Genomic DNA, 21,650 nt, shown 5'->3' with positions numbered 1-21,650 from the left:
AATGACCGACTAGCTGGACGAATGACCCGTTTCTTTCAACTCAAGTGTACAACCCACAAGTGAGATACCGCCTTGAATTACAAAGACAGTTCCTGCTCTTAATCTAATACACATGAAATATGCTTATCAATGAAAAAGCATTGTTAAATATCCTTTTAATAGCATGTTAAATATCCCCAAACCGCTACTATGTAAACAAATTGTGAAAGGTGATGTTATTCAGAACTAGTAGTCTACATCTAGTATTCCAGAAGCCATGAAACCTCGCATCTTTAGAAATCACCCAAATAGCACATAGTACCGAAATAGCTTAACAAGACCATCGCCCTGGAATCCAAGATGTATCGTGTGACTTCAGGTACATCACCAATGAAGATTTTTGACACAAAGATTTATTTTCTATAAATAAACAGATTGACGGCACCTACTTGTGAGATTAGAAAGCACATTGTAATCAAACAAGTTATTTTGCCTAAATTCAAGCTCCATCCCACGGGAAAGATTAAAAATCATGGTTCTTAGTCTCGTAACTTTCGTTACACGTGGGTGTAAGAGTTTAAGTTTAACACAGTATGAATTAACCATATCATTAGTAGTATGAAAAGATGTATCCTAAAAAAGATAACTATCAGTTCATATTTCACAGTTTATTAGCTAGATCAACACCTTACCACTCTCCATGCCTTCACCCAATCTGCTCTCTTGGGAAACCAGGTCGTCTCGACATAATTGACAAAAGAACCATGACTTCCTTCATAATTTTTTTTGAACAGTGACCAATTTGTGTAGAATACATCTTTGGTTTCAGCATACATCAGCACGTTTAACTCGGTTCTAAAAACTGTCTTCATATGCTCTTTATCATTGGTCGCCTCGAGTAACTTAATTTACGCAGAAAAAAAAATCCTGTTTAGTGTATCAATTTCGGTGAACGATTTTTAAGCACGTTATACCTGCTCGATTTGGCTCCCCCAAGTTTTTTCAATATGCCAATTGCATACTGAAATACCAACGCTATCTCCAAAAACATTCTTGATTGCTAAATTTTCAGTTGGACTACCGTCGATCATTATTTTCTTAACTTGCAAATCGTTGTTGTCCCTCAGCCAGCTTAGACATTTGATCAAAGCGAAGTCAGAAACAATACTGGTAGTAAACCATGCAACAGGTATGCCTCTATTCGTAGCGTTGCGTACCATAATGGTTACCAACTCACAAACAGTGTATTTGTTTATAAATGACTTGCATGTCGTTGGAGTTAAAACCAAGCACCATTCGTTTGAGGATTCTAGCAGCTAAAATAAAGCTTAAAATTGAGTGCTATATTTTAACCAAACAAACTAAAGAACATGTACCTTTTTTTGCCAAGGGGAAAGCCATCCGATTATGAGATGCCCATCTTCTTGATTGGAATACACGAAGGTTTGATAGCTTTCATCGCGTAAAGATTTAATCATATTCTCTACGTCTCTATTTTCCAGTTCATTCTTTCTTGACTGTTCAAGCCTTTTATAGATTAAATTCTGCACGGCTTTATGATTTATTAACGTCGATGGAAGTACACCTTTGGGATCTACATTTATTTCAGTCTTTAAAGAAATCGATAAGTAAATTATAAATTAATAAAGATCGTTAAGCCACGTACGTTTTCTGATGTTTTATTATCCAAGTGCAAAAGAGACTTAATTGTCACAGAGTCCATATCGTTGTCAACATGTTCTTTAATCCAGTCTTTGCCCTCCGGAGGAAGTTTGTATCCTGCATAATCGTGCAAATCTACAGGATTATGGTTGGTGTGAGCCCAAGAGTAAGTAACGTAAACACGACCGTTTAACATCTCCTTGTATCGAATTCTCGCGGTACAACCGACCTTGATCGAAGGATTAGTAACGCGTCTTTTTTTGTTGGGTATGCCGTCGCTGTTAATAGACTTATTACGGTGAACCGGTTTTCCAGCATGGTCACAAACGAATTGTTTGACAACTTTTAAGGTTCTCGCTTCATCGATAGTTTGACCAGGCATGACCCTTCTTCTTGAACCAAAAGTATGCTGAATTACCCAGTTTGCATGACGCTTGGGACCGTTTGCGAACCACAATTCATATTCAGCTACTGACCCTTCGAAAAATACTTCCTCCTCGACGTAATTGGGGACTTCCCTGGGAACGAAATCTGCTAAAACAATACCTTGACTTGACATTGTGTGTTATTAGTATACCAAGTAAAAGAAACTCTTAGGGGAAGAAATATGTGTGTGACCTCGAGATGTTTGGAGAATGATTTACGTGCAGGCTGAAAAAAAAGCAACTGGACTTAAAAATCATCCATAATAATAATATTTGGGCTTTTACTTGATAGAAACATTTTGCAAATATCCCAAGCAAATCAGAACTTGGTAGCTGTCTTTCAGTGTTTCCGTGGTAGCATTTACTGATAGTGAAGCATATTTTATGAAAAACGAAAATCGATCATGCTACGAGGTTAAGATGATATGGAGTGTCAATTGACTTGAATATTTTTCTGGTGCGTGATTCTTAACAAACGGTTGAAAAAAATATGGAATTCTAGACATCTCCCTCAGCCACCCGGCATCGATTGTCAATTCCCTTCAAAGAGCGTTTGATCACTTTCATTTCCAGTCAGATTTTTCAGCACTGTCTATTGAATATACGCTTATATTACCTCTTGGACATTTTTTCACCAGTATACCTTGCAGTAATAGATAGTGTATAAAGATTAAATTTCTTAATTATGTTTAGCAGAGGCAATTTATTATCTATAATTTTTATAAGAGCGAGTGTTACAAAAGAGAAAGATTTATGCACCGATAGCACCCTTTTGTCGAAGTGCATCCACCTTGGATTTAGAATAACCCAACATGTCTGACAGAATTTCATCGGTATGAGCACCCAAAAGAGGAGGAGGTAAACGAATACTTGTGGTAGCATCGCTAAATTTGACAGGAGGTCCCACAACCTTGATTTTTCCTGCACGTTCATGTTCAATCTCATGAACAAGCCCTCTCGCAACGATTTGAGGATGTTCAAACGTTTGCTCGATATTATTGATGGGTGCAAAGGGAAATCCAGCTCCATTCAACTTTTCAAGCCAGAAGGATGTATCCTCTTCTTCCAATCGATCTTCCAGTAAACGGATCAATTCTTTGCGATGTTTAACTCGGTCTGCATTGGTTTGGTATTTAGGATCCGTAATTAAATGATCCAGACCGATACGAGTACATAATTTGGCGAATTGACCATCGTTACCAGCTCCAATCATGACAAACGAATTCTTGGTGGGCAAGACTTGATAAGGTACGATAGAAGGATGAGATGTGCCCATACGCTTAGCTTCTTGACCTCCAATCAGATAGTTAGAAGCAATATTGACCAAAGAAGCTACCTGTGACTCAATCAATGAGCAGTCGATATGCTGTCCTTTGCCTGTCACTCCTCTTTGAATCAAAGCAGCCAAAATAGAGCTATGAGCATAAAGACCAGTTGTAAGATCTAATTATCTTTCTTTTTTTAGAATACTTGACATCTAGTTATTTTACTACACGCTTACCAGTGATAGCTACACCTACTTTGACAGGAGTTCCCTCGGGCTCACCAGTGATATGCATCAACCCAGCCTCAGCCTAACCATATATGTATAAAATCAATAAGATGGATGTCAAATTTATTTGGGAAAGAAAGACTTACCTCAATAATCACATCATAACCTGGTCTATTTGCATATGGCCCGGTATGACCATACCCAGTAATAGAAGCATAAATCATTTTTGGATTGATCTTTTTGATTTGTTCATAGCCCAAACCCAACTTTTCCAATTTACCTGGTAAATAATTTTCTACCAAGACATCACATTCCTTGACAAGATCATAAATAAGTTGACGTCCTCCATCTGATTTCATATTGACCGTGATTGATTTCTTGTTACGATTCGCACACAAAAAATACGCAGATTCTCCTGCCGCAGTGTCGGAAGGATCTTTGTTCTCGGCAAAGGGAGGTCCCCACGTACGTGTATCATCGCCTCCCTTGGGGTTTTCCACCTTCACTACATCAGCACTATTGGAAATTCATGTTTAATTATATAGGGTTACAATATGGTTTTATGCTCTCCTACCCCATATCACCGAGCATCATGGTACAGTATGGTCCAGCTATATATGTAAAAGGAATGAGAAAAAAGAATAGTATAAACCTTAATGAAACATACCCAATACTCTTGTCAAGTCAAGTACCCGAATGCCTTCTAATGGAGCACGAGGCTTTACAGGGGCTTCAACGAAATCTCGAAGCTGAATGCTGGACGAGGTGAATGAACGTTGAATCAAGGGTCTTTGAACAAAGAATCTACGTGTAGATAAAATAGACATTCTCCAGAAAAAATTGTTGAAACAAGTAGAGAGAGAGAGAGAGAGAGAGAGAGAGAGAGAGGTGGACTTATTTCCCCTTTGTTCCGTAATTATATGGGGTCACTGAAACATTTACCCGCTTTGTCAAAGTAACTACTTGGTTGGCTCGTTTCGAGTTTCTCATGCCCAAAAAGCGTACCCGTCGTCCTCAAGTTACACAGTGTTATTAATTCTGTCAGCTACTAAAATATGAGTGCAACGTGAAAACACATTTTCGGATCGGTAAATCTCACACATTCGTTTAAGGCTTCCGTCTATTCATGTGATTTCTGATCTCCCATATTTCTTTAGCTTCACTACTAATAAGTCCAATTTCCTACATGAACTTGCGACAGGGAAAGGGTGTAATTTAGTCTTTGAATGCTATGAAGGTTGTCTGTTCCCTTCATATAATTTAATGTTTTTGTTTATCATATGATCTACACTTCTTTCTTTCTCTAGTACTTTCCCGTAGAAATATATCAAATACCCTTAATAAAGTCAATCAATAATAAGGCGATAACTAGTCACCGCTATACAATAGGGACCTTAAGTGAGGCTGCAACAAGTGTGATCAGCATTAGACGAAACTACATTAACAGCTATAGATTTCATCCGCGCTTGTTCTAACAACCTAAAACGTCTATTAAAACATTGCATATTATAGACACTTTATCATGACAACCTTTTACGAGTTTATTAAATAATACTCACAAGGTAATTGCAGCTATATCAAAGATCAGCTTTACAATATAGCAAATATTCGAGGAAAAGGATGAATATCCTTGTCTAACACATCAAGGTACAGTTAACAGCTCAAATATCCCACACATTTTCAAAGCTATCATTCCAATACAAACCATTATCTAGTATAGGCATATACCCTTACTATTTTTAATAAACTGAATAATCATGTATGATAACTACGAAGTAATTCTTCCTTTATTTGAATATTTAATGGCTTGTTTTCAACAAGTATTGAACTGCTTTTATTAAAAAGCCCTCATTTGGTCGGACAACCGGTTATTTGTCTATTTAAACAAGTAAATAAGGTTAAAATTAGCCGATCCATTGAAATCACTATAAAGCAATCGAAACGAGTTTACTCACACATTCAAAAAGGGAAAGGAAAAACGACAGTAGATAGTTAAGTAGTAATCCATTTACTAAAAATGCATTAAAACTTAGTTTGGGCGGGAAGATCTAACCGCTGTGATATCAGAACGTCCTAAGCCAAGTGCAACTTTTAATCCGCCTTGACCGTTGTAAGTGTAATTATTTATCAAATTAACTATTATATATTGACTTGGGTGTTTGTTGTCCTCTAGTGCTCCATTTGTTATTTACTTTAAGGGGTCTGCTGCTCAACGTTTTTGTTGAGGAAAACAAAAGAGATTATTCTCATGCCCCTACTTCGTCTGGACAGAGGTTGAAGACTCTGGCTCTCTCAACCGTTGAACAGGGGCCAGGAGTACAATTGTACTAGGCTCCCCGTAGACATGGCAACCGTAATATAACAATTGAAAATACAAGCATGATTCTCAAATACCTTTATTTTTTTACATTGTAGTCCTGGAAAAATCATTTCGATATTTACCATCCGGAGTTTGACATTCCGAATTCCCTTCCTCCAAAGGGTCCACACAGTCTTTAGTAGAGGTTTTATTGCTTACAGTCTTCAGTTAAAGATCATAACATAGTGAGTTCATGTTGAACACTAGTAAAAACTGAAACATAATATGTCTGGAGCAAGTAACTGGGATGACCATCGGAATTGTTAAAGTTCCTCTCTTACTTTGGAATAACCGACCAACGATGAGCTGATTTTTACTTGAGCAATGAAGCACAAATATCTATTTTTGATATAAGCAAGCACACATCTACTTGAGCTTGTAATTAGAAAAGAGTAGAGAAATTTAAACAAAGCTCAGAGAAAGAAGACTTTTGACACAAAAAAAGAAAAGAGGAACACCCAAAAAAACTTTTCTTCCTCCTTCTATAAGCAAACAGATCGAAGTCAACATCTACATGTGAGTCTAGAGAAAGCGTCCTTTCAAAAGAAAAAAGCACTTCATTTTAGAACCAGCTTCTTTGAGAATGTCTATAGCGGACTATGGAGTCTTGATCAAGCATTCTGTTTCGTTTGATGACCGGTGCTTACTCCTAGACTGAATGTGTCATATTATCCAATCTAATTGATGCCACTGTTTAAGAGATAAGCAATTTGTTTAGCATAGGGGTGCGCATTAAAAAAGGAAAATTAGGACACACACGGAGTACAAAATATAGGTTATGCAAACCGCTTGGGGAAAAAGAAACGCATTGACAATTAGAGTGTGTGCAGATATTTATAGAAAAGGGTTTTATTCATGAATAAAAAAGATGATGAATGGTTTCACAAGACACAATAAAGAAATCAGGCACTAATATACATTCCTACTGGGAGTTTCCCTCTTCCCCGCCTAGCCTCACTTTTTAGGCTCTATTATATTTATTGCCAGTTTTCCTACTTTTTTTTTTGCAACTCAAGTAAAGATATGGATGTTTATCGCTACTTTTTTTTTGTATCACACATGAGTTGGCATATATTGCCTTCTATTAGCTCTATTTGTCTTTATAAATTGTCAATAGACCTTCTGAAATAAGGCTTCAACACTTTCAGGTTTCCAGCTAGTATTTTCTTTTTTATGTTGTTGCAAGGATAAAATCTCAGCTTTTGTATTACTTCTCTTTCCTCAAGTGAAAATAAATAAAATTGGGCTGAAAAATAAAATAAGACGACTAATTGGTGTCACTTCAATTTGAGGTTTTTTCTAAATTCCGGATAAAGCTGGTTGAATAAAAGGAAAAAGAGGTTTTATAGAATAATAGAGTCAGCTTTTTTTGTTTTTGTTTTTTGTTTTTGCTTTGTTTTTATAAGAGAGGGCCATCAGGGAGTTTCTGTATGTTTTTTTTTTCTTTTACTAAAAGTAATTTACAGCTATGATAAAGAATGTTAGATATTGAAACAAGCGTCGTAAATTGTTTAGAAAAACTTACAATAGCATCCATTTTTGCAAGCACATTTAATACACTAGCGACAACCTCCAAGGAAAGATCTGTACCTGAAGGTATTTCAACTTTACCGTTGGTACTGGTGAAGGGCCAAGAGGAATAATCGTTCATGAGTTCATCCACCTTATTGAACGCCTGCTCTCTTAAATCTGGCTGCAAATACAAAAGCGCATTTTCCAAAACGTTGGCAGCATAAGCAGCACAAATCATACTGACAGTTCTGACATAGGCGTGAGGGACATCGGATTGAGCGTCAACAGAGGCAGGAGAGACACGCGTGACCAACATAGTACAAACACGTTTAATAATCTCTTCCTTCACAGCTGGGTCTGCCACTGGATGCGTAGCCATATCAAATAGCAAAAAGTTACGCTTTTCGGTACGCAATACACCTTTATCGACCAAGCCTTTAGCTAAACGTTCACGCACTTGCTTTAATTGATACCCGATCTTCATGACATTCCAAGTCTCACCTATTAAGAAAAGAAGGTAAGTATAACCAGAGATTCGTATAAAGAGGATAAAAAGATAGAAGAGAAAAACATGATTTTACCTTACCACTCATCAGATCAATCCAACTTGATACGCTCATCTTTTCACTTACTTTCATCATTTTGAGGGCTTCATCTAACAAGACTTCGCCTGTCAAAGTTTCATTGATGACTTCGATATACCGATCACAGAGAGGATATTTTCGACGGTTTGAATCTTTTACCATGGCAATTCGACCTCGAAGAGCCAATTCAATCACAATACAACCACGTAAAGCATAACTAATACTGTCATTCCAGAATGAGAGATATCCCTAAAATCAACATAAAGAGTGAACACGTGTCTCTCTTTCTCTCTATCTCTCTCTCTTTTTTTTTATTGTTTTTATATGTATACCTGTTTGTCTTTAAGTCCTAATAATAAGACTTCTTCCATGAGAGTGAGTTTGGGGGTAGATTTACTTTCATCTATGTCACGAGGGTCATGAGCTATCTTTTTCTCAGCCATGGGACTATGTTGTGTAGTGTCATCGTCATCCGAGTTGGAGCCTTGACCAGCCACTCTTCTTCTTGTAACTGTAGACATTTACGAATTCGGATTAAGTATATAATATATATATAAAAAAAAGATAGGGTAGAAAAAAAGAAGAAAGGGAAAAATAATAAAAGAGAAAAAGAAGAGAGTGTAAGCCAAGAATAGTTTCTATTTTGTAAGCCTACCACGAGCCAATCAAGCCATTTAACTACGTCACATTCAAATTCAAAGTGAGAAACATTTTTTTCTTTTTTTTTTTTTTATCCGTACCTTTTTTCATGCGAAGTAAAAAAAAAATTAATTTAGCGTGCCTATTGGGAATACTAGATTATAAATAAATAAAAAAAAAAAAAAAGAGATATCCTCCTTTCTCTCTCTTCTTTCAGTCATCTTTTTTTTTCTTCTTCTTTTCTTAAAAAATGTCCTTTGTTAGGTCAAGAAAGATATCTGAAAAGACGGATGATCCATTCATCAAGGAATCCGTCATTAAAGGAGTAGCCTACAAGGAGACACCTTCATGGATATCTTCCATGCACGATCAGATTCGTCTGACAGTTTTAACTACCTTGGGTCTCTACTTGCGTTCCATGAAACTAGGTTATCCTGCTTACGTGACTGATCTAGAGATAGAAATTACCAAACAAGTCAATTGGTACATGGCAGGCAAGTTCTTTATCGGCAAGTTTCCTCCACTCGTAGGAATCATTTGTTCTGGTCTATCTCGTATTGTGGGTTACTATGGAACAGAGTCCTTAAACTATGCTGGACAGTAAGTAACTCTTTTATTTTATTGTTTGCTGGTGTGTGTGTGTGTGTATTGATACGATTTCTACTTAAAGACCCTTTGTGGAGTTTCCATTGGTGGCTCTAAGAAGGTTTTCTGCACTCTTGGGCGCTTCCTTGATTCCCATCATGTATATGACAATTCGTGGTTTAGGCCATTCGCGTGCTGCTGCAACATTGGCTGCAGGTCTACTCATATTTGGTATATATTAAAAAAACAAAAACAAAAAAAAAACGCGTTATTTATTTTATTTTTTTCCCTACTTCTCAGAAAACGGATTAATCACTCAATCAAGGTATGCTACACCTGAAGTCTATGTCTTGTTCTTTAGTGCCATGGCAACTTTATCTTGGACTTATATGCATAAAAATCAAAGGTAAATTAAAGAACACATGCCAATCAAATTTTTTTTAATCAAATTAAAATCTCTCTTTTTTTGACGTCTCCGTATTTTTCTCTAGTCAAGTGATTCAATCGACGATTTGGCAACTGATCACTGGTGCTTCTTTAGGGTGTGCCGTTAGGTAAGACAAACAAATCATTTAAAACAACAAACATCTCATTTTTTTTTTTAATTTTCATCCAGTTGCAAATGGACAGGCATGTTGGCACTTCCCATGGTTTGGGTTTCTATCGCTTTCGAAACCTATAATAAATTATGTGATAAGAGAAATACCGTCAAATCCGTCATCAAACAAAACGCCATTTATTTACTCACCGTTGGTCTCTTACCGCTTGTCATTTACGGTCTTATCTTTAGCTTTCATTTAGCATTGATTCCTTTAGCCGGTGATCATGACTTGTTATTAAGCTCACATCTCAAGTATTCTTTGGTTGGCAACGTGCTCGAACCCAGTCAACCTAGTAAGTTATTTCCACTTTTTTTTTTTGAAAATTTCTTGTCACTCATCCGACTTTTAATTCAACTTACTTAGATATTGCGTATGGCTCACAGATTGTGATTAAACACGCAGGTACAGCAGGTGGATATCTTCATTCTCATCAAAAACGGTTTTCTGGTGGTAGCACACGTACGTGGAATTCTTATATTGACTTGAACAATGCTAACGTTTGCTAGTGAATAATGAATAGAACAAGAAGTCACTTTGTACCCTCATGTTGATCTTGGCAATGTCTGGACCGTCCATAAAGCCAACCAAATCTGGAACTCCTCTTTACCTATTGAATTTGTTAACAACAAGGATAGTATTCGTTTAGAGCATTATCCTTCCACGCGTAAACTTCACTCGCATGACCATCGACCTCAACTCTCTGCCAGAAAAGAACACAATGAAGTCACGTAAATATTTGTTTTTCTTTTGGTCCTCATTCCCGAAAACCCTAAATAATTTTTTTTTGTCTTAGTGCGTACGGAGATCGATATATTCAAGATTCTCATGATTTCTGGACCCTGAATATCTTGACGGATGAAAATCGACCTTCCAAAGATACCACATTGACTTGGAAATCTTTAAATCAGCGCTTTCGTTTGGTACATGCTAGAGGTTGTGTCTTGATCAGTCATCATGCTTATTATGGTCCCCCCGCAGGTGAGAATCATCAAGAAGTCACCTGTATGGCCAGTGCAGGTACACATATCTCGCCATGGATCGTCGAATCGTCCTACCATGACCAATGTAAGTTTTTTTTTTCCTTTATAAAATACTTTATGTGAGCACATAATTGAAATATATGTAGTGGATAAGATGGTGCCAATCTCCTACGAAAAAATGTCTACATGGGGTATGATTAAAGAACTTCATCAACTCATGAAGACCTACCCTGATGTTGTCTATGACAGACTAAGTGCTGGTGCTACTGTGGAAGGAGCTACCAATCCACGTTCCAACATGGACGATAATCCAAACAAGTGGTTCCTGAAACGTGCTACTCTTCGTCTCTGGAACGAGTTGGCGGGTTATTCTAGTCATCTTGTCATTAATCCCATTGTTCAACGCGTCATCTTGATGTCCATGGCTACTTGTATTGGTTTCTTGGGCTTAAATGCATTCTTGGTACAAAGACAATTAAAGTTACCTTATTATCTCTCCTGGTTGTACCCCGCTGGTGAGTCTTTTTTTTTTTTTTTTTTTTTTTTTTTTATTATGCACATTTTTCAGGTGGTTGATAACTAATATCTACTAGGTTTGCATGTTGTGAGCAATGAATTCTATACAAGATCTATTCTAGTGTTTTACAGTGCCGTGTTGATCCAATTTACAGGACTTCGTTTCACACCTTCCTTTGATTTGAGCATGTCTGATATTTTAAGTAGCATGTATTTCGGTACAGGTCTTATTGCGACAATGTTAGAATCAGGAACGTTACGTTTACCAGCTCTTTACCGCCGTATCTTGTTTTACGGTCTTATCGGTCTCAGTGTAGTTAAATTCTCTCATTTATCTCATCTGGCTTACGGTGGTAAGACATGGTACCGACATGAATGTGAAGCCAGTGGTCTTGACATTGATTGTCTCGCATTCCCACCTCACCCTCAAGAACTCGCGAATATGCTGGAGAACAGTGGTATCACCAAGGATTCTACGCAATTGACTATCTATATCGGATTAGCAGGCATGTCCCAACCTTTCCGATACAACCAAGGACAAGAAGTAGAGGCAGACCAGCATATCGCTATTTTAAAGAAGGCATCGTTTCATCAAGAAGCCAATGTGGCTAAAGGCCCCCTTCGTTATCATCGTGTTTTACCTACACCGGGTATTACACCCGAAGACGCAGCACTTTGGGCTCAAGATGTAACTGAAAAGGGTATGGAACGTGTGCTTGCTCAGGATTTACAAGAGGTTCAAGCTTTGGCGGCAGCTGCTGTGGCTCATGAAGAAAAAAAGAAGATTGAAGCTCAAATTGGACAAACAGGTACCATTCGATTTTTGGACCAAAAAAATCAGCTCCCCATTCTTCAACCAGCAGCACCACAGTAATAAAACAGATTGATTCATTTTTTTAAAAAAAAAATAAAAAAAAAAATCCTATATACGATATTCTTTGAAAACAAATTAAACAATAGTCCGGAGCCTGTTAGCGAAAAGGGCATGAATGAAAGCGTGGTCGGATGCTCTGGCAGCAAAAAAATATCAAATACAACTCCGTTCACCCCTCTTCTTGTATAAAAATGTCTGGGGGTGCCTTTTTTTTTATTTTATTTTACTCTTTTATTTTCTTTACAAATTTAACAATGGGAAAGTGTGCTAGTGAATGCAGTAAAGGATCTTGTTGGGTCAAATTGCTCTTTATCTTGACCTTGCTTGGATCTATCTTTATCGGTTTAGATCAAATCAAGGAACGCTGCTTCATCTTTGATCAAAATGTTCTTCAATCCGTCGCACAAAAGAATATTGCGCTTTATGGCAACGACACACATACCATGCTTCAACACATTGCTCTCGATTTAGAAAAGGAATACCCAGGTCATGTCCAAATGGACGAGGAATGGGTGTTTAACAATGCTGGTGGTGCCATGGGCTCCATGTGGATCTTGCATGCTTCTCTCACCGAATATGTCATTATCTTTGGTACACCTGTCGGTACTGAAGGACACACCGGTCGTTTCTTGGCCGATGACTATTTTATTATTTTGGAAGGCGAGCAATGGGCTTACAAGGCTGGTGAATTACAACGTGAAGTCTACACACCTGGTCAAATGCATCATTTACCTAGAGGTCAATCGCAACAATACAAGATCCCTGAACATGCTTGGGCTCTTGAATATGCTCAAGGTTGGATCCCTCTCATGTTACCCTTTGGTTTATTCGATACCTTCTTTTCTACCGTTGATATGGTTACCTTGTACGATACCATTCGTCTCTACGGAAAGGCTACCGTCAAGGAACTTTTACAAGGAAAGCTCTAAATTATTCCATACAAAACCTTAATTTTTTTACATAGACATAAAAAAAAAAACCTTAATTTAATAAATAATACAAAAAAAAAAATACAAGCTTATTATACATCATTGTGTGTAGGACCAAAATTATATATACACCTGTATAAAAATATACTCCTTCCCCCAAAAAAAACTTGACCATTTTACATTTCTCTTTCACTTTTCCCACACTTTTTTTTTAATCTGGTAAGAATGGAAGCCATTGATGATTATGCCAATGAGAACATTGTTCGGTCCTTAGCTTACACCGCACTGGAAGAACGTCAATGCCATCATTACGTCGGTCTCTTACCCATCGCCTCTCCTCTGTTACGCCAGCGTATTCAAATCCTGGAACCCACCACGCCTTCCGCATGGGACAATGCCGTGCAATGGCAAGCCGACGACTGTCCCCTCATGATTGAGTCCCTTTGGTCCAGTGGTGGTTCTGTCGCTGACGAAATCTATCAAAAGCCCGTCTATTACCAACGGATTGACGCTGACACTTTACACGCCGTAGTGGAATTCGCCACACGGGAAAAGTATCATTACATTGTCATCCTCAGTCTGGAAGAAGGGTCTGGTGAAATGTCTGATCTCAAATACTACAATACTAAAAGACTCACAGAAGAGGAATGGATCGATCTGTTTGAAAATTGGTCAAGAACCATTGAGGATGCTGAACGTGTATTTCTTACAAGAGTCACACGACACAAGCGAGTATTCACCGCTGGAACACCCGACGTATGTGTGTGTGTCATACCCATACATAAAAACATCTCACTAACATACAATATGTGGCTATATAGGGTATGAAGGAAGCACCAGAGGATTATTGGGGAGATTGGTCTTCGGATGATGGCACATCTTCCTCTACACGCGAACAACAAAAGGAAGCTCACACAGGTCCTCATCCATTACGAGACGATCTTCTTAAGGAGTCCGAAGGAGATTCGGACGAAGAATATTATTCACGTTGGAGCAAAGATCCAGGCACATTAACACCCGGTCAACAAGAAGAACAAGATGAAATGGCTGAAGAATACGATCAGAGTTACAATCCTCTTTTTACTGTTCCCAGTGTGCCCAATTTAATGGACGCTCATACAGCTGCTCTTACCGAACTCACCACCATGCTTCAAAATTCACTTCCCGGTCCACATCAGCAGCATCAGGCCACAAAACGTGTAACACAAACAAACGCATTACCAAAAGCCGTTTCAAGATTAAGAACTCATCCAGAAGAGAAGAGATTGATCCCGGGTGCATACCCTGAAAGCGGTGCACAATCACCCGTTCGTACTCAACAACCAAAATTATCCTTGGAAGAGAACAAGGAAGCAGGTCGAGGTTTATTTATGAAGAGTCTAAGTGCTTTAATTGGTGCTGCGCGTTTATTGGGATATGAAGGAAAAGATATTTTAGATATGGTACAAGAAATTGTGAATCATCCATCAAATTAATCAACATTTATAATAAGAAAGAAAGAAAGAAAAAAAAAACGCATATTTATATTTTTTGTACGTATATATAAAAAAAAGTTTAATAAACCCACTTTAAGCTGTCATCACCCTTTTTGCTGATGGTCTTGCGGTCAAGAACTTCAGACACCTTTTGAGAGAGACCTTGTTTACCATGACGTTCTCTAAGCAAATGATCAATCACTTGTTGGCGGTTTAAGGCATAATTGCCCACATCAGCAGCCTCGCCCGTAACCACACGTTGAATATCTTGCTCACTAGGCAACATAAATTTACGATGAGGATAGTTCTTATAATCACGGCTTGACAATAACTCTAAACGAAGAGGGGAAGGAGAATCAAAGTAATGTTGCTTCAATTGCTTATCATCCACTTGAGACAATTGGCTAGGTTGCCACTTGGGTTGTGTCTTGGTGACCAAAGTAGCGGTCACACCTTCCTTGAAATCATGCTCTCCCAAAAACTTTTGCACCAAATGATATTCCATCTTGAAACATTGAGCCAAACTCAAGGTGGATCCGTTACGCAATTGTTGTAATGTCACCTTGAGAGAAGTAGGTGACATCTTGTTCAAGGCCTTTAATGTCTCAGTCTTCCACTCACTCTCTTCTTCCTTTTCAACTGCTGCCACAATTTGCTCAACATGGTCATACTTGAAACAACGGTCAATTGCAAGACGTGTCTCGCCTGTCAAACTGAAACTAGGCTCATTCTCCAATTCAGCAGAGAATTCCTCAATAGCGCTATTGATCATCTCGTGGTTAGCTCCGTCCAATTCAGAAAGACGAGATTCCAAAGCAGGAAGACGAGAAGAAGGTACGAAATGGGTAGCAACACCAGCATACAATACATCGGTACCCTTCAAACGCTTACCGGTCAAACCAAGGTATGTACCAATTTGGCCATCCAAACGTGACAAGAAGAAAGATCCACCCACCTCAGGCAAGAAACCAATAGCGGTCTCGGGCATAGCAAATAAGGTGTTTTCCGTAGCGATACGGAAAGGAGCGTGCACGGATAATCCGACACCACCACCCACTTTTAAGTGTTAGTGTTCTATTTTTAGTGTGGGAAAAAAAATTAAGACTTACTGGTGATACCGTCCATGATGGAGACAAAGGGAGTATCCATGGTAGCAATGTAATGATCCAATTGATATTCTTCCTTGAAAAAGTTGGTGGCATTGGCATCTCCAGCCTCTGCTAAATCAATTACAGCTACAATTTTCAAAGTTAAATATTGTCTCTCTCTCTCTCTCTTTCAAACATATGAACTTACTCTTCACATCACCCCCGGCACAGAAACCCTTTCCACCAGAGCTCTTGAGTAAAATGACCTTGGCCAAATCTGACTTTTCCCAAGCCTATTATTCAAAATGAATGGGTAAGTATAGACATACTCTCTCTTCTATTTCTCTAGTGTACATACTTGGAGTTCGGGTGTCATGGCACGTACCATGGCGAGATTCAAGGCGTTCAACTTTTGAGGACGGTTTAACACGACTTCACGTACAGCCAAATTGCTTTTAGCAAGCACATCAGCCTACCATGCAATGTTATTCTCATGTCTCTCTTTTTATTACTTTTCTTTTTTCTTATATACCTGTGCGGCTTCCAAGTTGGAAATAGTGCTGGAAGCAGTAGACATCTTTTATAGTTGTTAGTTTTCCGTGAGAAATAATAAAAAGAAACACACACCTTCTTGACGGATAAAAAGTTCTGGGTTTGGGTTAAACGTCTAGCAGCTACGGTGGTGGTGGGAACACGAGGAGCGGTCAATACTCTTTGAGTGAAAGTAGAGAGAGAACGTCTCTCAAGCATATTTAATTGTCTCAACATGCGACTCATGTCTATAATATATATATATAATATATAAAAAAAAAGGGGGGGTTAAAACACGCATGGGCACGGGTGGGTGGGTGGGTGAAGGAAAAACTTTAACTTTGAAAACGCAGTCACCTTCCAAACTCTCTCTCTCTTTGTGTGTGTGTGTGCGATATTTATGCCAAGGTAAAATAAGCAAAAAGAATTAGACACTATTTTTTTTTTTTTTTTTTTTTAATATTAAAAAAAATAGGGGTGGAATGATTGAATGATATACATGCGTGTGTGTGTGTGTGTGTGTGTATGTGTGTGTGTGTAGAATAAACATAGATTGGGCAAAGAAAAAAAAAAAGAGAAAAAGAAAATATACAGAATGATTTTTTTGGGTTTTTTTTTGTTTGTATTTTTTTTTTTTGTGAATATTATAGTTATGTGGAACCATTGTAGGCAACTGGTGTAGACAAAGCATCTTGCCCTTGTTGAATCAAGGATTGTACAAGTGATAATAATTCATCGGGTTTAGATTCTGGTAAAGAAAGCGTTCTCTTCTTTTCGCGTTTCATCTCTCCGTCAGAGAGCAGCGGTTGAACCTAAAATTATAATAATAAAAAAAAAAGGATGAGATTTATAAAGAGCTTTCATATGTGTGTGTGTGTGTGTGTTTTTGTGTACCTTCTTTTCTACCAGCGATGAACAGGACCTTCTCTTTTGCGACACTTGTTGCTCTGCCCATTCTTGTGTACGCTTCTTTTTGGCTTCTTCAATAGGATCGTAATGATTCCTCTTTTCAGCCATGATAGGCACAGGTCTCTTTTGATATCCAACTAGTACTGGTTTTGGTTCAACAAACGGTTGACCAAGTGTGCCGGTCAGATAACTGTAGGCTGTGATTGCAATGGCTGAAGTAAAAATAAGCACATCGAGTAGTCTTGAGAAGATCACTTCAAAAGAAGAATTTCTTGACGTTGTTGTGTAAAAACTGTAATTATCATATGAACTCGTTGTGGTTGTTGTGGTTGCGTTGCTATTGTGACGACGGCCCTCGGACATCGAGTGACGATGACGACGCACGCCTTCCATCTCGGTAGTACACACGTTCATTGTTCTGTAAGAGTAATAAAAGAAGTAAAAGAGATAAGGTGTGTTTGTGATAAAAAGGAAATAAAGAGAAAGAAATAAAAAAGGGTTTTTTTTTTAAATACTTGGATAAAATAAGTTTTTTTTTGTTGCATCACGCGCACACACGCTTCGGTCTTTTAAATAAAAGGGAACCAAATTCCTTATTGTCAATACTTGATGGATCCGGTCCCTTCCCTGCCCCTCCTTTTTCGTTATTCATCATCAACAATCTTTTATGTTGCACATGACATGTGAAATACAGCCACTTTGTCTCTGCACCTCTTATCTTTATAATTTTAGTCTCCACCTCCCTTATTATTCTATGACTGGCTTTTTTTTTATTATCATTTTTATCATCTCTCTCTCTCTCTCTAACCGACTTAATTTATTTTTATTATTGTGTGTGAGTCATGGAATCGACACCATTGTTAAAAGTATATTCGGCATTCAGTCATTATAAAAATTATGCACTGGCACAAAACCACCGAAGAAGACGCGACTTTCACTCGCTTAGTCAGGCGCATCAAGCCCTGATATCGTCCCACCTCGAGAAAATCAACAAGGTCGATACATGTATCGACCATAATATGATGTTTATTCAGGACATCATGACCAACATGTTTCTCGAGGAACCCATGATGGATGCACAGGTAGACGCTTTTTCTACAATACATTTCTATCGTCGGCTTGATTCTAAAATATAGATCTATAATATTGATCACACTAGGCTTACCCTGCCGAGATGGATAAAGTCAAAAGTACATTGAAACAGTTCGTTCGAGACTGGTCAAAAGAGGTAAACAATTTACTTGTAAACTCCTTGAAGTTTCGCATTAATCATTCGTGAAAAAAAAAGGGAGAAGTGGAACGGAAAATAACATATGATCCCATAATGAATGAACTTGATACCATTTACAAGAACACTGAAAACAGGTATTTGAATCTCTAAATATTATCTTTTAAAACAGTGATTCGTTTATTTATCAAAATATATACATATTACGTAGAAGTGATGTCCGTGTCCTGGTACCTGGCGCAGGCTTAGGTCGTTTGGCGTTTGATATTGCAAAGTCAGGTAAATAAGGGTGGTGATCATTTTCTTTTTTTTTTTATTCATGCAAAAACAATAATTAAACTCACCCCCCCTCTCTCTCTCTCTCTCTCTCTCCTTCCTGCCCTCTCCTTCTTATCTCTGTAGGGTTCAGTTGTCAAGGTAACCATCATGCAAAAAAAATATAAATGAAAAAAACATACATCAACTAGTTTAATAACTCGAGGTTAGGAAATGAATTTTCGTACTATATGGTAAGTAATGTTATTTTCCAAAAGAATCAAGCATATGCATGATAATTAAATGAGAAACAGCTTTTTGCATCACATTTCGTTCTCAATAGGTAAGTAAAAAGGAAATTCTTGTTTACACATATTCTGATACACCTTGGATAATAATAAATAGAATGACCAAGAGTGATCAGTACCTTATTTATCCGTTCATTCATTCATTCTCAAACATCAAGACGGATGCTCTTTTGCCAATCACAATCCCAGACGTCTTACCTTCCTCTTTAGCGCCAAACGTGGATTTCTCCATGGTGGCAGGTGATTTCATTGACGTCTATGCCGCTCAACCCGAAGCATGGGACGTGGTTGTTACTTGCTTCTTTATGGATACGGCTAAAAACATTCTCGAGTATATTGAGGTGATTCATCGCACGCTTGTCAAAGGTGGTACCTGGATCAATATGGGCCCTTTACTCTATCATTTTGAAGATAATGCTGGTTCAGAACCTTCTATCGAACTCAGCCTGGAACAGCTGAAACAAACGGTTTCTCTCATGGGTTTTGAGATTAAGCACCAAAAGATGATATCTACCACTTATACACGTAATCCCGATGGCATGTTAAATTACGTGTATGATTGTGCCTTTTGGTCCGCTGTGAAATTATAGACTTTTTTTATACATATAAATATACTTTTTTCTTTTTTTCTCTCTCTTTATTAAAAATCATCATCGGCACTGCCATATCTTGATGGATTGATCCACACTGCCGGTGGCAACCAGTGGTGTGGTATGACAGTAGGCTAAACACGTGACAAAGTGCGAGTGCGCTTCAATTGTCTTGACACATCGACCACTTCGTAGATCCCAAATCTTGATTGTTTTATCGTCACTGGCACTCACCAAGTATTTGCCGCTGGGATGCACTACCAACTGTCTCACCCAATTATCATGGCCAACCTACTCCTGATTGTTAGTATTCTACCAAGTACACACACACACACAACACATATATACACAAACCACTTTACCAGAGTGCTTAAGAGTTGTCCGGTGGAGACATCCCATAGCTTTATCGTCTTGTCTCTGGAACCTGTAATGATGTATTGACCAGGCACTGCCTGATCCTTATTTGACTTGACCTATAACTCTTATACTGTCAGTTTCAGTCCATAATAATTGAGGTTGATCTACTCACATTAGCTTCTAACCACTCCCAAACAAATGGGTAAGAAGAGACGGGTAAAAAGATGACACATTCAACAACATGATCGTGGCCTCTGAAATCCATCTTGGTCTCACCCTTTTGTATGTCCCACACACGGGCAGTTTGATCGTTGGAGCAACTGACGAGTAAACGACCATCTTCACTGGGGGAGACGTCGCGCACCCATTCGAGATGACCTACGAGTGTTTTAACACAGTAACCAGAGGCCATCTCCCATAACTTGATGGTCTTATCGCGTGAGGCAGAGACAATGATATCGGTGGTGGGTATAACAGCCACAGACGAAACGCTGTGGTCGTGTCCGTACAAGGTGCGGATACATTTATAATCATTGTTTGTGTCCCATACTTTGATTGTCAAGTCAGCGGAGCACGAGACTAGATGTTTTTTTTTGTTAGGATATAAAATAAAGCAGTTTATACAGAACAATATATATATATATATATATATAGAGAGAGAGAGAACTTACTTAGATGGTTCCCCTTGGAGTCAAATGTAATGTCCTGTACAGCCTTAGTGTGACCTTTCAAGGTACGCTCATACTCTCCCGACTCATAATCCCAAATCTTGATGGAAGTGTCTTCGGAAGCGGAAGCGAGTACTTGGTAGAGAGGATGAAATGCGACGCGTGTGATGGGGTTACGGTGACCCATCAAGGCGAATTTCTCTGGTGCTCTAGGGATCCAATCGACAGAACTGGTTGGTTTACGAGTAGGAGCGTTATTCAGTTCCTCCTGCATCTGTGTTGACTTGGTTTCCAGCTCCATAATCTTATTGGTACGGTTAGTAAAAAAAAAAAAAAATCTCTATGTGTTTATTTTTATTATTCACTAAACCTTCTTTTGTAGTCGAATCACAGACGTCCACTTCTTTTCCAAAAGTCCTGCATACTTTTGCTTGGGATCCGCTACGAAATCTGGGTTCTCTGACTCGCTTTTTAAGGCCGAAAAGGACTGATTAAATCCACTGGCACTTAAATAATCTAATATCGCCTTGTGCCTATCATGTTTTGGTTGTTATTCGTATTGCATTTAATTTACGTTTTTCCCCACCTGCAAACTTACAACTCATCTTTTTGTCTGTCCGAAAGTATCGATGTGGTAGTCATCTTTTTGCTGAATAAAAAGAAAGAAAAAAAGAAAGAAAGAGAAGGAAAAAAAAGGGGCGGAATAAAATATATATAAATCACAACGGTAGCACAAAGAACGGAGTGGATTCCTTTTTGTTGTCCCATTAAATAAAGAGAGAGAGAGAGAGAGAAACTATACAGCAAAACCCCGGTCCGGGTATCTTTTTCTTGTCAAAAAAAGTTTAGAAGTATGCATACTTAAAAGGTTACACCTACATATTGGATCACAGACGCATTAAGGTCCCCCCCCTTTACACCTTTTAAAGAATTGCCCTGTGTTTTTTTTCATTTACGCTTCTCTTTATGTGTGTATATAACACTTAGTCTTTACATTACTATACAACATTTGGAAATAATAAAAAAAGAGGGCCTAATAGCAGATACAGTTGAGGTGCACATAGCCAATTTTTTAAAGAGATTCGAATGTTCTGAACACGCCA

The 21,650-nt window shown here is 38.2% G+C and overlaps 10 protein-coding genes across 10 annotated transcripts; 4 read left to right on the top strand and 6 right to left on the bottom strand.

Annotated features, from left to right (window-relative positions):
* Positions 1–59: 59 nt before the first annotated feature.
* EV154DRAFT_512053 (uncharacterized protein) lies at positions 60–2,305 on the bottom strand. Its single transcript, XM_051601888.1, has 5 exons — positions 1,646–2,305; positions 1,356–1,589; positions 954–1,295; positions 672–881; positions 60–612 (listed from the first exon to the last, which is right to left on the bottom strand). Exons 1-5 carry the CDS (start codon positions 2,198–2,200, stop codon positions 400–402), a joined length of 1,554 nt encoding a protein of 517 aa, XP_051456693.1. The 5' UTR covers positions 2,201–2,305; the 3' UTR covers positions 60–399.
* Positions 2,306–2,817: 512 nt separating this feature from the next.
* EV154DRAFT_538504 (CoA-transferase family III domain-containing protein) lies at positions 2,818–4,152 on the bottom strand (the record flags this gene model as incomplete). Its single annotated transcript, XM_051604281.1, has 4 exons — positions 2,818–3,509; positions 3,568–3,640; positions 3,705–4,074; positions 4,133–4,152. The coding sequence occupies 4 exons, from the start codon at positions 4,150–4,152 to the stop codon at positions 2,818–2,820; spliced, it is 1,155 nt and encodes a 384-aa protein (XP_051456692.1).
* Positions 4,153–7,316: 3,164 nt separating this feature from the next.
* On the bottom strand, positions 7,317–8,630 carry EV154DRAFT_603413 (Golgi phosphoprotein 3-domain-containing protein; the record flags this gene model as incomplete). The annotated part of the gene is made up of 4 exons (XM_051607353.1): positions 8,346–8,630; positions 8,016–8,262; positions 7,443–7,930; positions 7,317–7,343 (listed from the first exon to the last, which is right to left on the bottom strand). Exons 1-4 carry the CDS (start codon positions 8,532–8,534, stop codon positions 7,317–7,319), a joined length of 951 nt encoding a protein of 316 aa, XP_051456691.1. The 5' UTR covers positions 8,535–8,630.
* Positions 8,631–8,792: 162 nt separating this feature from the next.
* EV154DRAFT_444924 (Dolichyl-phosphate-mannose-protein mannosyltransferase-domain-containing protein) lies at positions 8,793–12,268 on the top strand. The gene is made up of 10 exons (XM_051597066.1): positions 8,793–9,252; positions 9,323–9,468; positions 9,538–9,643; positions 9,729–9,791; positions 9,854–10,131; positions 10,203–10,298; positions 10,360–10,567; positions 10,633–10,904; positions 10,966–11,334; positions 11,413–12,268. Exons 1-10 carry the CDS (start codon positions 8,903–8,905, stop codon positions 12,207–12,209), a joined length of 2,685 nt encoding a protein of 894 aa, XP_051456690.1. The 5' UTR covers positions 8,793–8,902; the 3' UTR covers positions 12,210–12,268.
* A 175-nt stretch (positions 12,269–12,443) lies between these two features.
* EV154DRAFT_512049 (ERG2/sigma1 receptor-like protein) lies at positions 12,444–13,253 on the top strand. Its single transcript, XM_051601887.1, has one exon. The coding sequence runs from the start codon at positions 12,464–12,466 to the stop codon at positions 13,136–13,138; it is 675 nt and encodes a 224-aa protein (XP_051456689.1). The 5' UTR covers positions 12,444–12,463; the 3' UTR covers positions 13,139–13,253.
* EV154DRAFT_512047 (uncharacterized protein) lies at positions 13,247–14,651 on the top strand. The gene is made up of 2 exons (XM_051601886.1): positions 13,247–13,894; positions 13,960–14,651. Exons 1-2 carry the CDS (start codon positions 13,364–13,366, stop codon positions 14,611–14,613), a joined length of 1,185 nt encoding a protein of 394 aa, XP_051456688.1. The 5' UTR covers positions 13,247–13,363; the 3' UTR covers positions 14,614–14,651.
* EV154DRAFT_512045 (ClpP/crotonase-like domain-containing protein) lies at positions 14,553–16,513 on the bottom strand. The gene is made up of 6 exons (XM_051601885.1): positions 16,329–16,513; positions 16,234–16,278; positions 16,060–16,173; positions 15,910–15,994; positions 15,723–15,848; positions 14,553–15,669 (listed from the first exon to the last, which is right to left on the bottom strand). Exons 1-6 carry the CDS (start codon positions 16,476–16,478, stop codon positions 14,693–14,695), a joined length of 1,497 nt encoding a protein of 498 aa, XP_051456687.1. The 5' UTR covers positions 16,479–16,513; the 3' UTR covers positions 14,553–14,692.
* A 173-nt stretch (positions 16,514–16,686) lies between these two features.
* EV154DRAFT_512044 (uncharacterized protein) lies at positions 16,687–17,625 on the bottom strand. Its single transcript, XM_051601884.1, has 2 exons — positions 17,127–17,625; positions 16,687–17,044 (listed from the first exon to the last, which is right to left on the bottom strand). The coding sequence occupies exons 1-2, from the start codon at positions 17,553–17,555 to the stop codon at positions 16,883–16,885; spliced, it is 591 nt and encodes a 196-aa protein (XP_051456686.1). The 5' UTR covers positions 17,556–17,625; the 3' UTR covers positions 16,687–16,882.
* A 290-nt stretch (positions 17,626–17,915) lies between these two features.
* Positions 17,916–19,547, top strand: EV154DRAFT_512042 (N2227-like protein-domain-containing protein). The gene is made up of 8 exons (XM_051601883.1): positions 17,916–18,223; positions 18,301–18,369; positions 18,430–18,506; positions 18,581–18,648; positions 18,772–18,786; positions 18,856–18,878; positions 18,939–18,967; positions 19,030–19,547. Exons 1-8 carry the CDS (start codon positions 17,984–17,986, stop codon positions 19,520–19,522), a joined length of 1,014 nt encoding a protein of 337 aa, XP_051456685.1. The 5' UTR covers positions 17,916–17,983; the 3' UTR covers positions 19,523–19,547.
* EV154DRAFT_512033 (dynein regulator) lies at positions 19,548–21,314 on the bottom strand. The gene is made up of 6 exons (XM_051601882.1): positions 21,146–21,314; positions 20,918–21,080; positions 20,551–20,851; positions 20,052–20,458; positions 19,885–19,995; positions 19,548–19,813 (listed from the first exon to the last, which is right to left on the bottom strand). Exons 1-6 carry the CDS (start codon positions 21,187–21,189, stop codon positions 19,583–19,585), a joined length of 1,257 nt encoding a protein of 418 aa, XP_051456684.1. The 5' UTR covers positions 21,190–21,314; the 3' UTR covers positions 19,548–19,582.
* Positions 21,315–21,650: the final 336 nt, after the last annotated feature.

Source organism: Mucor mucedo, assembly GCF_025094135.1.
Source record: "Mucor mucedo strain NRRL 3635 chromosome Unknown EV154scaffold_58, whole genome shotgun sequence".
In the NCBI taxonomy this organism is placed as follows: Eukaryota; Fungi; Mucoromycota; class Mucoromycetes; order Mucorales; family Mucoraceae; genus Mucor; species Mucor mucedo.
The sequence above is the reverse complement of the archived record's forward strand: the minus strand, read 5'-3'. Positions and strand labels throughout refer to the sequence as shown.